This window comes from Lynx canadensis, chromosome B3 (assembly GCF_007474595.2).
Source record: "Lynx canadensis isolate LIC74 chromosome B3, mLynCan4.pri.v2, whole genome shotgun sequence".
In the NCBI taxonomy this organism is placed as follows: domain Eukaryota; kingdom Metazoa; phylum Chordata; class Mammalia; order Carnivora; family Felidae; genus Lynx; species Lynx canadensis.
This window is the reverse complement of record NC_044308.2, coordinates 67,058,735-67,075,384: the sequence shown is the minus strand read 5'-3', so window position 1 is coordinate 67,075,384 and position 16,650 is coordinate 67,058,735. Positions and strand designations below refer to the sequence as shown.

The window sequence follows — 16,650 nt, the reverse complement described above, 5'->3', positions numbered from 1 at the left end:
TAATTCCAGAACTTCTCAAGGCGAGACCACAAGGGGCATGGTGAAGTTATACATCATGCTCCCTTTCCTCAGACTCTGATATTCCCCTAAATCTTCCACAACTTCCCCTATTGAACTTCACTGCTCTATTTTCTCAGGACAAAAAGATTTCACCAATTCTTTAGAATATTTAGAATATTAAAGATTTATGTGCATAAAACCACAATTCTAATTCTTTAGATTATTAAAGATTAAAGAGTATACACCTGGGCATATGGGTGGTTCAGGGGGTTGAGCTCTGACTCTTAATTTCACCTCAGGCCATGATCTCACAGTTTTGTGGGTTAGAGCCCCACATCGGGCTGTACGATGACAATGTAGAGCCTGCTTGAGATTCTCCCTCTCTGTCTCTCTGCCCTTCCCCTGCTCCCACTCTCTGTCTCAAAATAAATAAACTTAAAAAAAATAATAAAGAGTTTACACCTATAATCAGAACTTAGCTTTATAATTCATTTGTAAATACGTTAAAATTTCAAATATGGCTTTAAAATAGCATTTCCTGGGGCGCCTGGGTGGCGCAGTCGGTTAAGCGTCCGACTTCAGCCAGGTCACGATCTCACGGTCCGTGAGTTCGAGCCCCGCGTCGGGCTCTGGGCTGATGGCTCAGAGCCTGGAGCCTGTTTCCGATTCTGTGTCTCCCTCTCTCTCTGCCCCTCCCCCGTTCATGCTCTGTCTCTCTCTGTCCCAAAAATAAATAAAAACGTTGAAAAAATAAATAAATAAAATAAAATAGCATTTCCTAAACTGTGTTCTATGGAATGTTAGTGTCCAAAAAATACTGTAAGAACAAAAGGTTTTGAAAATGCTGAGCAACTTACTTGCCTCTTAGAACATTACAAAGTACCTAAGCATATGTTAGGTGAAAAGTCCTATAGATTAGAATTTTAATTCCCACCTCTGGTATACTAAGTGAAATTACTCAATGTGCTTGGGTTTACATGCTTCATTATAAAACCAGAGAATGGTTTAGCTAATCCTCAAGGTGTCATTCAACTGAAAAATTGAAGAAGTCAATCTTTTGTGTATAAGAAGAATAATGTTCTTTATGCTCTAAAGATATGTGAGAATCTTGGTTTCACTTATCCCTTAAAGCACACGAATATATCCCATCTCTCATTTTAGTACACACACACACACACACACGATACGTTACAAATAGATTCACCGTATTTAAGTTTAAATTCATATATATTCAAATGTATATTCATATAAATGTATATTTATGTATGCATTCATATTCTTACATATAAATTGTTATATATTCATACTTATAGCACGTCTCCTAACATTTATACAGATCTTACATTTAGCAAGAATTTTCCAACATTGACGTTTTTTAGTAATTTGCTTTTTTACCATAAAAGTAATATATACACATTACTGAATATTTACTGTAATGGATTATAGTAATCTTTTATCAATGTCGCCAGGATCTGAATCTTCAGTTGGTGTGTCTTACTTCAATGGTTAAACTTTTGGCAAATTGCATATGATGTAAATTACTCATTTCCTGGACTACTTTTTATTCTTATCTATCTGATCATGAAGATCACAGTGGTCAGAGATTAATCATTCACTTAACAGAAAAAATTTACTGGGGCGCCTGGGTGGCTCAGTCGGTTGGGCGGCCGACTTTGGCTCAGGTCATTGATCTCATGGTTTGTGGGTTCAAGCCCTGAATGGGGCTCTCTGCTGACAACTCAGACCCTGGAGCCTGCTTCGTGGATTCTGTGTCCTGCTTTCTCTGCCCCTCCCCCATTTGTGCTCTCTCTCAAAAATAAAAAATAAACATCAAAAAAATTTAAAAAAAAAACAAAAACTTTACTGACTATCAATAATTATTTTGACGTTATAGAGTCATAAAAATGGCATTGGAATATTCCAGTCACTGCAGAAAGGATTAGAATGTAACATTAAGCATTCTTAATAGGTCACTATTGTTAAGCAGTATTAATTAACTAGGGCATTGAACAAAAACGTTTATCAAATCTTCAATGGGCTTACAAAAGAAAAGTTGGTTGTGATGTATCTCAGACACTCTATACAGGTCCTAATCTCATCAAATATACATGTACTGTAGTCTAAATTCCCTTTTTAATGTTACTATGTTTATCTTTGCTTCAGTTTACATATTGCACATAGAAACATTTAAACTAGTCTGTCTTTCCCTTCCCTTATATAAAACAGGGAGGGGGACAAAACAGAAGAGACTCATAAATATGGAGAACTGAGGGTTACTGGAGGGGTTGTGGGGGGGGATGGGCTAAATGGGTAAGGGGCACTAAGGAATCTACTCCTGAAATCATTGTTGCACTATATGCTAATTAGGATGTAAATTTTAAAAAATAAAAAAGAAAGAAAAATAAATAATAAAAAGTATAGACTAGTCTGTCTTTGGTTATCACAGGACTCACTTTTCTAGACACCTAAATATGTTGCGCTACTATAAATTTCAAACTTCTTTTGTAATAGAGTATGTTACCATACGTCAACCTAAAAGCAGGTGTCTATATCAAAAGCAACTGGATTTAGGATAAAACTGATACAATTCCAACTTCATCCCGAGGGAAGAGACCCTTTCTCTGTACTTGAGCCCCAAGGTAAAATACACCTTGGTCAAAAGCAAACCAGTCGCAGGTGGGACTGCAGGCGAGGGAGAAGTGGCCTTAAGCGGGAGGGGGCGGAGCTAGTAACAGCCCCCGGAGGAAGGCGGACCGAAGTCGGCGCAGAAAGACAAGGAACTGCAGAAGAGGACTGAGTAAGTGGAAGTGAAGCCGTTGGCTCTCAAACTTCACTGCCCATTACACTTTTTAAGAATCCGACCCGGAACCTTGTCAGAGTAATGAAACCAGCGCTCTGCCAGTGAGACCCAGACAAGGGTGGGTTTTCAAGTTCCCCTGGTGAACCCAATGTGAATTCACGTATGAGGGCCAGAAAATCAGAGGCAGGGGCTGACAGACTGAGGAGCCTCGGTCCAGGGCCGCGGGAGGGGCCGGGCAATAGCCCGAAAACTCCGCCTCTTCCTGTGGCCGGGAGGAGCCGCTGGGCCCCCGGACACGCGGTTCCTGCACAGACACTCTTCCGCGCCGCCGAAGGCGGCGGCGGTAGCTGCCGTTTACCAGCAGGAAAGGATGAGAGGCCGGCAGGGGAGGAGGAAGGCGGCTCCCGCGCCGCGTTACCTGATCAGAGCGGCGACCCTCATGCTGGGCGCAGTACGCGTGCGTGCGACGGGCGCGGGGGGGGAGCTGGGAAGTCGCCGCCCACGCCGCCGCCGGCCGTGACGCGCCGCGGGGCCTGGCGCGGGTGTTCGCCTCGCCGCCTGTCAGCGGCGGGGTGTTGCGACCTCTGCGGCTGCCTTGTGGGACACCTGGCCACGGGGGAGGCGGCACGTCGGCGCCTTGTCCCTGTGACAGGGCCCTCCTGGCCCAGGAAAAAATGATGTTTAGGCGCGGCCTGACCACCTAAGTGAGGGCACTGAAGCTGCCAGGGAAAGGGCAGGGTCCGCGTCGCCAAGCCCAAATGAGGTGGCAGTGGATTTGTTTCGGCAAGAGAACGTTCAAAATCACTTAGGCTGCAAATGGAAACACTTGGAACATGCAAAGGGAGAGGAAGTGTGCCCTCACTTCCTCAGCCACCTGCAAGAAACTAACTGCACCCTTTAGTGTTTTTTTAACCTAATATCTCCTTTGTATTACAAATTTAAACCTGAAACTACCGCTGTGAAGCTCGAAGCTCCCTGGGGTTCGGCCCTTTGCGTAAATACAGCACCGTAGAAGCCGGCTAAGGCTCCTCGCGAAAGAGCCTTGGCCTTGCAGAATCATTCACTAAGTATTGAATGCCTTTCATGTACCAGACACTGTTTTAAGCTCTTTGGGATACATTCATGAATAAAACAAGGATCATTACCTTCCTGAAGTTTATATAGGGGTGAGGAGAGCAGACAACATTCAGGTTAAAAAAATTCTGTAATATCTTAAAAAGTGGTAAGTGGTATGAAAAAAAAATTAGTGATTGAGAGGAATCAGGAAGGAGGCAGAAGGGCAAGTTGCAGAATTAAAAGGCAAGATAGGACTTCTGGGAAGGTGAGATTTGAGCCAACTCAAAAGCGATAGCTGTGTATGACTGGAGATGTGCTCCAGGTAGAAGGAAAAGCTAGAACCAAGGCCCCAGGTATATTAGGTGTCTGTAGAGGAACAAGGCTGGCCCATGTGGTGGGAGCAGAGCAGCTCTGAGAGTACTGTGAGGCAGAGAGTACAGCGAGATAAGGTTCCAGTGATGGAGGGAGGAGGAAGATCATATATAGGGTCTTGTAAGCCATAAAGAACTTTGTCTTATTTTGAGTGAAGTCAGTGGCCACTGTAGGGTTTGGGACAGAAGTCTGACTTAAAACTTTTAAAAGATTACACTGTGCTGTTTTAAGAATACACCTACCTATGGTGAGGCTATTGCAGTAATTGAAGAGAGACACGGTGGAGCCAGGAACCAGGATGGTGCTAGTGAATTTGGGCAGAAGTAAGAGAATTCCAGGTCTATTTTGAAAGTAGAGTTCATTGAATTGGATGGGTTAGATATGAGTTATGAAAGAAAACCATGAAGGATGATACTAATGTCATGCATTAAATTAATATATGTAAGGAATTTAGAATCATGCCCAGCATAAAATAATCATTCAATTTAATTACAGTATAATGTTCTCATTAACTCCAGTACTCTTGGTATGATGAGTGACTACAGCAGTGACAGTCTGCATACCAGTTTCACCATCTAAAATGATGCATTTTTATTGGACCCCTGGGTGGCTCAGTCAGTTGAGCAGCCGACTCTTGATTTCAGCTCAGGTCATGATCCCAGGGTCCTGGGATCAAGCCCCCCATTTGGCTCCACTGAGCATGGAGGCTGCTTGGAATTCTGTGTGTGTGTGTGTGTGTGTGTGTGTGTGTGTGTGTGTGTATGTGTGTGTGTGTGTGTGTATGCTGTGTGTGTGTGCATATATATATATATATATATGCACACACACATATATATGTATGTGTGTGTATATATCCCTCTGCCCCTCTCCCCTGCTCATCTGTGTGCTCTCCAAAATAAAAATAATAAAATAAATTATTAAAATGATGCATTTTTAAAATTATGAGATGGTGGGTATTTAACAAATGAGTCAACTATTTAAAGCGTTTGTTGTCTAGTTGGGGAGATAAGACAAATACATTAACCAGATATTCGCAATACAAGATGGCATATTTTGAAAGTAACAAGTTATGTGATGCCTATAGCAAGGGCCCCATGAATTGAACCCACAGAGTAAATGCTACAATGAGGACTGAATTTCAAAGATGGGCAAAACAGAGCAGGAAGAACAGTTGGACCTTACAAACAGGCAACAAAACAGGAGGAGTTTAGAGCATGTCACACCAAAATATGTTGCTTCAATGTATTGATTATTTTAAATTAAAGGCATTGAGAAATAGCAGACATGGGAAGGGCACTCTGACCCTCTTTATTCCTGAAAATAAGGGATAAAACTCCCTGACAGAAGGTGCCTTCCCTGTACTCGGCAGAAAAGAAGAGACAGGGGAGTGAGGAATAGATGTGATAGGACCTAAACATTCATTCCTAAGGGGTTGTAGACTTTGGTCATCATATCCTTCTTACTCTGGGGTTGTTGCATGTGTCCATTCACAGTTATCATTGGGCAAGGGAATGTCAAGAGGCACCCAAGTTGACCACCTGTGCTCTACCTGTATTCTTCCTCGTCTCTACTGTGTGAAAGCAGTCCCATCTCTTCTTGCTAATCAGAGTCAAGTATCCTTGGTTGCCTGCCTCTGCAAAGGGTTAAAAATGCCCTACTACTAAATATCTTCTAGTTCAATATATCAGTGTTGTATCCCCTGGCAAGAGAGAAAACCTTAAAGACTAGGACTGCTAACTCTGCCCAGCCCAGAGTTGTGGGAGGTGAAACACAATGTTCCCCAGTGGGTCATTGGGAGTGATTGTAAATGAAGCTGTTCTTCCTTTCACCCTTTGGTTCCCAGATCCAGATAGCTTTCCTATTGGAAACACACTGCCATACAGAGATCTCTGACTTAGTGCCTATACTGTATCCTGAGGAATGGTGCACCTTCACTGTAGAGTATTGTCTTTCAGCTGCTGATTTAGCTGTTACTTCAGTAGGCCTTTCCAGTACTCTATAAGACCAGCTTCATGAAAATAGTCCAGTATGTGATACAACAATTAGATTTCATGGATATGGACCCACTTCTGTACCTCATTCTCTGTGAAGTGGGTTTTTTTTTTTTATTTTTTATGAATACTCTGCTGGATGGAATTCTTTGCTTATAGAGTGAGCACTGCTAGTAGAGTCATTGCAGATAAGAAAGGCCAGGTTAGTATCCTCTCTGTGTTCAATCCAAGTCTGGGAGCAGCCTGGAAAGGCATGGCCTTCGATGAATTCCATAGTGGATCCAAAAGTGTGGCAGTTGAAAGGTGTCTGTCATCCATGCTTCCTGCAGCAAGTGTTTTTGAAAGGATATGTGAGTGGGTCACCTCCATGACTGCCACACTGAGGCAAAATGGCTTTCACAGAGTCACATAATGAGGGGCAGCAATGTTTACACTACTTGTTTCACACCGTGTCCCTTTGGAGTAAGAAATGTAGAATGAAGGGTTCGTTCACACTTAGAATTATATTTGAAGGAGAGTCCATCTGAATTTGTGAAAAATCTAAATAATAAACAGTATTTTAAAGAAATGCTTTAATTTAAATCAAAAACAATATATTAATCTTAAACCTAGTAGTGTACTCATTGAATGCTGACAAAGTGTTTTTAAGAAGACTCATAAGTTAATAGGGAAAACTTATTTTTAATTAGTAATATCCATTTGCCTATAATAATTTGTTGAAACGTCAAGAAAAGTTGGCCTAGCAAGACCTCTATGTGCATGGCGTTCTATATGGATAGTGTAAAGGTTACTGCAGCCTAGTCAATGTCAACAAGTTAATAAATTTTATATCAGTATAAAGTAATTACTTTTTATTATACTGAAATGACTTGTCCAAGATTCGCATTTTAAAGGCATTGTGAGCTCACTTCCTGCAGTCTCAAGCTCTTACATATGAGTGACTATGGATTCATTTGTAGAACCAACAAAATAGGTGAATAGGAAATCAAACTCAAAATAATTTCAATCCCTTGCCAGCGTACTTAAAAGAAACTCTCCATAGCCAAACACTGTTGCTGGTAATAAAAAGTTGCAAGCTGTCACTGAATTCTGCTTTCCTGGCAGCACATCTCAGTGATGTACTGATTGATAAAGACTCAGATAATCAAATCAAAAACTCTGCAGGTAGTTATTCTCAGAGGCCTTAAGGATTTCATTGTGCCTTATCAGGAAGCCATCGGAAGGTTTCTTGGTAAGAACTTAGGAAAAAAAGAATTAAGTACTTATTTGAAGCATAAATTTAAGGGCATCATTATATGAGTATCTGATCCATCTATATTAGTAATGGCAGCTTATATGGGCCGGGCACTCCTCTAAGTATTTTATGTATGGTGACTCAATTAAATATCGTGGCAAATCTATGAAGTAGGATACAGTGTCATTCCCACTTGCAGATGAGGAAGCTGAGTAGAAAGAAGCTAAATAATCTGCCTATCTTAGTGAGTTTGGGCTGCTTTAAAAAAAATATCATAGCCCAGTGACTTAAACAACGGGCATTTATTTCTTACAATTCTGGAGGCTGGGAAGTCTAAGCTCAGGATGCCACCATGGTCACGTTCTAGTGAGAGCGCTCTTCCTGGTTAGCAGACTGCTGTATCCTTACAGAGTGGAGAGAGTCTCTTCTTATAAGTACTATTCCCATTCATGAGGGTCCAATGTCATGATCTAATTACCACCTAAAGTCCCCTGCCTCTAAACACCCTCACATTGGATTTTAGGTCTTCAGCATTCAGTCCATTGCACTGCCCAAAGTCCTATATCTAGTAAATGTCAGAACCAGGATTCCAACCCAGTCAGTCTAACTTTAAAGTCTATGCTTTTAACCTCAATACTCTATCTGCCACTGAAATGGTCAGCTGGTTTTCTGGCTAAAATATCCTGTTTCCAAGATATGTTTGGAAGGACAATGCCATCATTCACCTCCTGAATTTCCTTTTTCTGTGCTCCCAAGCTGACCAATGCTTTTTCTTAAAGACACAAATTGTTGTATTATATGAATTAACATGTTGTATGAAGTCATTGTTAAACATTCCAGGCCTGAGAGTCATTCTGTTGCCTTTACATATGTTTTTTCTTTGCTTCATAATGGGTAACATGAAATTCAAAAGCTATAGGAGCCAGGCAGGTAACAAAAATGAATAAAGTGGCCTGGTATAAGACAACAGGATAGTGAGGACTTTGGCAAACCACTACTCATTCCTCACTTGGCTTCAGCTGCCCTGTGCAAATGTGGACCCAATCAGAAGGACCAGACCTTCTGATTTTCCAAGAAATGACAGAAATCTTCATTTTAGTTAACTCCTTTTGTTTTAATGTTGATAAGTAATTAAAAATTTTTTTTAACATTTATTCATTTTTGAGACACAGAGAGATAGAGCATGAGTTGGGGAGGGGCAGAGAGAAAGAGACACAGAATCGGAAGCAGGCTCCAGACTCTGAGCTGTCAGCACAGGGCTGGACGCGGGGCTCAAACTCACGCACTATGAGATGATGACCTGGGCTGATGTCTGATGCTTAACCAACTGAGCCACCCAGATGCCCAGAAAACTAATTTTTAAAATTTTAATTGTTTTCACACCAAATAAGGCATATCTGCTTATTATTAATTTTATAATTTAGAGAGTAGCTTTAGAGAGTAATCTTTATTCCTTTATTCAACCAGCATTTGTTGATAATCCATTATGTTTATTTATAAAATTTAAAATTTTTATGTCCTTTCCTACAGAAGTATCTTGTACTCATATGTGCAAAAATATACAAGTATGTGCCAATGCAGCATTATTTGCAAAATGGAAATCTCATCAGGGCAGGAACTTTGTATTATTCACTTCTAGAACAGTCCTGGAATTAGAGTAGGAAGTAAATGTGTATATATAGAGTAGGAACTATATATATATATATATATATATATCTTAAATTTCATCAACAGAATGGGATAAATTATGGTCCCTCTGCACAGTGAAATATTATGTAACCGTTAAAGAAAAATGAAGAATTCTTTAAGACATATTTTCAGCATAAAAAGCAGGTTGCAGATGTTCCATTTGTACTGAAGGAAAATTAGGCATATATATATGCATACATATGTAAGTAGATATTAAAGGCTTTACAAAGTTACATCCTAAGCTGTTAACAATGATACTTTTGATGAGAAAAAATGGGAGATAGGACTTCTACTCTTTGATTCATATACATCTATGTTGTTTGACTTAGATGAATATATGTGTATTACTTGTGTATTTTCAAAGGCTAAATATTTAGCCCCATTAATAAATAAATGAAATGAAATAACCATATAATCTCATTTCTTAACTGTCAGGTTAGCAAAGATTTCAAAGAAGAACAGCTGGTGAAGATACCAATGTCGGCAAGAATACGGGGAAAGGAACAATCTCATGCTTGGTTGCTGGAGAAGTAAGTACAATTGTTCTAGAGGGCAATTGGGGACTACACATTAAGTCTTTAATGTGCATGTGCTCTAAGCATTCCCATCTCTAGGAATTTATCTTAAGAAGATAATTGTACAGTAATACAGAAGTGTATATACCAGAATATTCCTCATGATGCTGTTTATAGTATTAAAAAATGGAAAACAAATTGAATATCAATAATTAGGAGGCTGGTTAAATAAATGTACCATGATAAATATACCACAGTATACCCATACTGTAGAAGATCATGCGTCATTATAAAGAGTGATGTATGCATATATTTGTTAGTATGCAAATATAAGCATGAAATGTAGTATAATTGCATTAACATACAAAAAGTACACATGGGCATATATATGGGAGACAGTGCAGAATCACGGTTAAATACTTGTACTCTGGAGTCAGACTCCCTCAATTTGAATGTCAGAACTGCTACTTATTAAGCTTGTTACTTTGAGTCACTTAACTGAAACTTTCTTTCTTTCTTTCTTTTTTTCTTTCTTTCTTTCTTTCTTTCTTTCTTTCTTTCTTTCTTTCTTTCTTTCTTTCTTTCTTTCAGTTTTGTTATCTGTAAAATGGGATTAAAATATGATCTACCACACCTAGTTGTTGTAAGAATTAAATTAAATGGACCATCATAATTACATAGTCTATTGTTATTTTACGTAAAGAGAGATCTGGAAAAAAATCATCAATGTGTTGGTGGTGGCAGTCTTTGGGTGGTAAAATTGAATTGAATTTTTGATTCCATATATATACCTTTCTGTATTGTTTTGGTTTTCTAAAATTAATGCAAATCTTTGTAAATAAAGTCAATGAGAAGAGATGATTGGTAGAATGGAAGGAGGGAAGGAAGAGAGATGGGATACCTGACTGCTTCAGGGTTGGTCTCACAGGGAGCCAATTCTCTGATGAAGTTACAGAAAAGTATGAAGAGTAGATCCATAGATCTTCAGCTCCATAGATTTTAGAAATCAACTTTACTATTTATCCAATGTAGACCAGATGGTAGGGAACTGATGGAAGCTACGTAGTTTCATGGAGGACTCATTAATAAACCAGAATGTATATGAGTCAGCTGATTCTTTTGCCACTAGGAAAACACAAATTAGAAATATTCTTTCATCAAAACATTCCTTGATAAATTAAAACCACAATGAGATACCACTACATACCCACTAGAATACCTGAAGTTATAAAGACTAACATTACTAAGTGTTGGCAAGGATATGGATAAACCAAAACTTTAATACACTGTTAGTAAGAATACAAAAATGGTACAGCCTCCTTGTAAAACAGTTTGTCAGTACCGTATAAAGCTAAGCATAATTTACCTTATGACCCAGCAATTCCAGTCCTAGGCATTTACCCCAGAGAAATAAACACATGTGTCTATGCAAAAAAAAAACAAAACAAACAAACAAAAAAAAAACAATGTGAGTGTTCGTAGCATTATTTATAATAAGAAAATGAAAGCAACCCAATCTCCATCAAGTGGTAAGTGGATAAACAAATTATACCATAGAATAGTGCTCAGCAATACACACAACATGAACAAATTTCAACAACAAGCTGCAGTGCATTAAGTATGATTTCCTTGATATGAAATTCTAGAAAAGGCAAAGCTACCAGTGACAGAAAAGGAATCAGTGTTGCCTGGTGTCAGTGGTGAGGAGAGGTCATTAAGGGCAAAAGAACTTGAGGAGACATTTTAGTGTGAAAGTGCTGTTCTACACATTGCTAGTAACAGTAGTTATGCAATTACCAAAATTCATCAAACTATACAGTTAAAATTGGTTAAAATTTTTATATGTAATTAATACCTTAAATTATCGGTAAGTTACTGGTAAGGATAGAGTTCATTTTTATTATTAGATAATATCCCATTAATTCACTTTCTCAAAATGTGTATCTGTATATGAATGAGTGTATGTACTATAGGAATTAAACTTTGAAGGAGACTAGAATGTCTACATCCATTGGTGGAGACATCCTTTTCTTTCATTCTTTTCCCCCAATAATGGGAGTTCTGGAATTCTATATCAAAGATGTTTTAGGAGTGGCTATGTAGTTAAAAGTGTGTTTGTATAGTAAGCATACTCTTATTTAAGTTGTGAGTTTATTTGAGGCTAGTGTTAGATATTATAGAGGAGCTAAAGCCTCCTAAATCATCTTTAGTGGCACTTACATTTTTGAGTATTGTATTGATGTCAGGCACTAGTCAGTTATAAATATATGAAAGAAAATTTGCATTACACATTAATATACTTTAAACTTTGTATAAACTTTTTTAAAGCAGCATACTTTAAAACTTTGCCTGAAGGGTAAGACTTTATTTCTGCAGATAGTTAATTTCTTCACTATTCTGTTTTTCTTCTCATTGATGAGTTTTACTAGATTCAATTTCATAGAGAAGGATAACAGTAATGTATATGTTGATTTTATTGCCAAATTCTGACAGTTATTTACATTTAGACCCTTTATCCCTTTCAAGTCTTCATGTGTATATTCAACCATTTTAAATGTAGTACCAACTCAGTGTTTATCCTGTGTCCTTTTTATGGACTTCTGACCATATCAAAGGTTGAAAAGGTATTCCAATATTTTCCTAAAAATGTATTTTGGAGTCGGCTTACCTGAATTTGAATTTTGGTTCTGAGATATTGGTTTGTAATTTCAGCAAGATGTTTTTCCTTGATCTGTAAAAGAGGCATATCTATGCTTACCTTATGAAATGAAGATTAAATATATATAAATGCACTAGTCATGGGGCGCCTGGGTGGGTCAGTTGGTTGAGCAACTGACTTTGGCTCAGGTCATGATCTCATGGTCTGTGAGTTCAAGCCCCATATCAGGATCTGTGCTGACAACTCAGAGCCTGGAGCCTGTTTCTGGTTCTGTGTCTCCTCTCTCTGCTCCTCCCCTGCTTGCATTCTGTCTCTCTCTCTCTTTCTCTCAGAAAAATGAATAAACATTAAAAAAATGTTTTTTTAATAAATGCACTGGTCACAATATCTGTCACATGCAAACTCTTAAGCAAACACTACAAATGATAGAACAATATTTATAACAAGCCATGAAGGAATGAAGATAAATTCATATAAAAATGCTCACTTAGTCCAAAAGGAGGTAAGAAAAAAAGAGTAAAAGGAGAAGAGAAAAATGAAACAAAACAATAAGCTGGTAGATTTAAATCTAACAATATCAGTAATCACATTAAATGTCAATGTCCAAACACTTGAAAGATTCAACAAGAAAGCAAGACCCACCTACCCTGTTTACAAAAAACACTGTTTAAATATGAAGTCATAGACAAATGAAAAGTGAAAGGATGGAAAAAAGATATATACTATGCAAACACTGGTCAAAAAAAAGCTATATACATATATATGAGAAAATGTAGATTTCAGAGTAAGGAATAAAATTAGTCTCTCTGCTTCCTCAGATCTCCAGTCCCCCAGATCCCTTCCTGTGAGGCAACACATTACCCATTTTTCTGTATCTTTCCAGAATGAGTTTATGAATATATAAGCATATATCACTTTTATTTTTCACCAAGGGGAGCATACTGTATTCACTGTCGTCTACTTTGTTCTTCCAAATATATCTAGGACATTATTCTGTATCACTACATATGGATTTATCTCATTCTTTTTAACTGCTGTATGGTAAAGTATAGGGGGAAAAAAGTATTAACTAAACTATGGTAAAGTCTGTTTTTTGGAAGGTCTCCATCAAGAACACTAGTGCTCCAAATTCTAGCTAACATGGCTAAGTGAGACTCCTCCAAAATATGATTGGGATGTAACTAAAGAACTCAGGACACCTGCATCTCCAGCACATTCAAACCTAAGGTCAATATCCTGACATGTTACACTCCCACTGAGTCACTCCAACTCACATTTCTACCAGTTTGTTACTTTTTGAGGACACCATCCTCCACCTACATAGTATTCAAGGTAATTCTTAACTTCCCCTTCTCCCTGATGTTTCCCCAGTCTGTAACCAAGTCTTATAGATTGTGCTCTCAAGGTGTCTCAATAAGTTGGAGATGGATGATGAAATTCTTGAAGTTCATTGTTACCTATTCAATGCACTGGAACTAAGACTAGTATCTGCATCCAGTTCCAATCTCCATTGCCAGATGTTTTGTCTATAAAATTGCATCAGAGGACTTAAGAGGTTTCTTAAGTGATAAATTGATGCTTTTAATATTCCCTATTCAAAAAGTTTATTTCCATATTCTTTCTTTATAATTTTATTTATTGCTATTGTTATTTAGGAAGATATTTCGGTCTGGTGGGATATACAGTTTTATAATTATAGTGTGGTATTATGGTTCTTCTTTTGACAAGCTCCAAGTACTTTAACAAGTTCTGTTTCATATATCCTAATAATATCCCTTTGAAATAGGTTGAAGAAAATCTTTTCTTTTCAATTTACTAATGAAAGAACGGAAACAGATATATCAGGTGATTAGTGCTTGGCTACACAGTGTGTTAGTGACCAAGCTGGGACTGGAACCCAGGTTTCCTGACTTTCAAGCCAGATTATGTGTTTCAGAATCATAAAACTGTCTACTCTGTAATTTTGAAAAAGTAATTGTGTATACTCTCACACATTCTGAATTCCTAGAGCTGTAATAATAATCTGTTAAAAAAAGAAAACAATCTTCCTTAGAGAATCTCACTGGAAAGGAACAGTTCTCAAGAAATGTAGAGAATACATATTCAGCCACTGATTTTCTTCATTAAGCGCTTCTCTGTGAAATGAACTTAAAATGTGATGACATCAGATTCAATATTACACCTATTTTTATTCCCCTAAAATATTGTCCAAACATATAAATGCCCTAGACTCTAAATCAATCATTTGAAAGTGGCCGACCACAGCTTTGAAAATATTGGGAGCATCATAAACATCATGCCCATCTGTCATTTCTTTTTCATCATGGAACATATATAGCCTACAATCATTCAGAGCAATATCTCATGGCTCAGGTAAAGCCTTATGAATAACTTTCTCTGTTCAGCTGTGCAATTCTGAGTAATTAGATGAATTCAAAAGTCCAACAAACTAAATTCTAAAGGTGACTCAATGGCAGCAGGAATAGTTAAATAAACTAGTTTATTTTAATGGAAAACCTGATATTTCTTTGAAGTAGAGCAATTTGCAAGAAGAACTGGAAAAACTAGCATATGAAAGGAGAATTTAAAGTTGGAGCATTTTCTTTGCAATTGTAGAATACATTAGAATTTGATTGAACAACGTTTTATTTGTGGTCCTTTTCCCTTTGAGCTTTTATTTCATCAATAAGATTTCTGCATGTTGGTGTTGTTTTTTGTAGAAAATTTTAGTAGGTTACCAAAATTTTATTGTGTTTAGCAATGTGTACATTGGATTATGTGCTTACATATTTCTAATATTGTTTTTCATTTCTCATCTGTGCATCTCAGCCCATACACACAGGGTACATACTCTGCACATACCTGTAAGATAAGTGATATTTGGAAATTATTTAAGTATGAGGAAGGAGAACATATATAGTTGGTATGATTTAATTTATCTACAATAAAAAACATGACATATGAAATAGGTAAGATTTTTAAGCAAGCAAAATTTAGTATATAAACATTGATGGAATGAAAATAATAAGCGATGTTTGATGATGAATAGACAGTGAATACTTAAAATAATTTATCATGAAATTGGCATTACAATTCTAGAAATTAAACAAAAGAATATTCTTCTGTATCTCCTTACAAACAGTTCTTTTAGTTTTTCCATATTTAATTTTTGTTTACACATACACACACATAATTTTAACATAATTATTTTGAGTACATGTAATTTTGTATTTTGACTTGGAAAAATGAATGCTTTTTACAGGTAAGAAGTTCTTTGGAAAATTGTAGTGGGTATTAATTTGATTCAATATCTCAAAATATTGATAATAAAAATATTTAGGAAGAATCTTTCTCTAAAATCTCAAATATTTTTAAAATAAAAGATGGAGTGGGCATCAGGGTGGCTCAGTCAGTGAAGCATCCGACTTCAGCTCAGGTTGATCTCATAATTCGTGAGTTCGAGCCCCACATCAGGCTTTATGCAGACAGCTCAGAGCCTGGGAGCCTGCTTTGGATTCTGTGTCTCCCTCTCTCTCTGCCCTCCCCCTCCTCACGCTCTGTCTCTCTCTCAAAAATAAATAAACATTAAAAAAAAATAGAGAGAGAGAGAGAAAAAAGATGGAGTTATAAATTAATAAAGAACACATAAATTAACCTACCTGATTTATTTATAGGATTTTCTTTCTTTTTCTTTATCACTGACTCCTTTGCCTCTCTCAGGCAAAAGGAAATTTATATGTCCTTAATTCTGCTCTCTTTTAAAATGCATATGAAGTGTTGTCATTCAGTTGAAATATTCTAATGCTATTATTGCAGAATACTAATGTGTGTGAATGGATGGGAATATTTTGCCCATATAAGTTAGACCTAATTGAATATTCATTATTAATTTTGTATCTTACAGAAAAGACTCTTGTTTCCTAAGGCTTATCAAGACTTTTCAAGACTACCTGATTTCCATCCATGGGCAAAATTGCATCTACTAGATGTAGTAGCTTTTGTTACTGTTCACTAAATTTTCTAGTTTCCTTCCCTATGGAGTCCCTTGCTGAGAGACCATCCATTGCTGCTCAGTGATCATGTGATTTGTTCTGGCCAATGAAATGAGCAGGGGTGACAGAATTCACTTCTGGGAAGAACCCTTAAGAGCCAGCACACAGTTCTTTGATCCTCCTTTCCCTGTTTCAAGAGACTGGCAATCATCAGTCATTGGTCCATAAGCCTAAGTCTTGAAACAGAGCCTTTAGCTGTTTAGGGATGGACACTTACCATCATTGAGAAGTAAACCTTTCTTGTTGCAAACCACTGAGATTTTAAAGATCACTGAAATTAGG

General features: G+C 37.5%; 1 protein-coding gene and 1 long non-coding RNA gene across 3 annotated transcripts in view; one reads left to right on the top strand and one right to left on the bottom strand.

Moving 5' to 3' along the window:
- The window catches only part of DPH6 (diphthamine biosynthesis 6), a 178,636-nt gene extending 175,360 nt beyond the window's left edge, over positions 1–3,276 (bottom strand). For both annotated transcript variants that reach the window (XM_030318556.1, XM_030318558.1), the window contains exon 1: positions 3,219–3,276. In XM_030318556.1, the coding sequence (XP_030174416.1) occupies positions 3,219–3,241 (23 nt within the window). In that variant the 5' untranslated portion in view covers positions 3,242–3,276. The remainder of the gene's footprint in view (positions 1–3,218) is intronic.
- On the top strand, positions 2,684–10,323 carry LOC115516141. Its single transcript, XR_003969477.1, has 3 exons — positions 2,684–2,797; positions 9,578–9,672; positions 10,249–10,323. It is a non-coding gene; the product is annotated as an uncharacterized LOC115516141 (long non-coding RNA).
- The last annotated feature ends 6,327 nt before the right edge of the window (positions 10,324–16,650 follow it).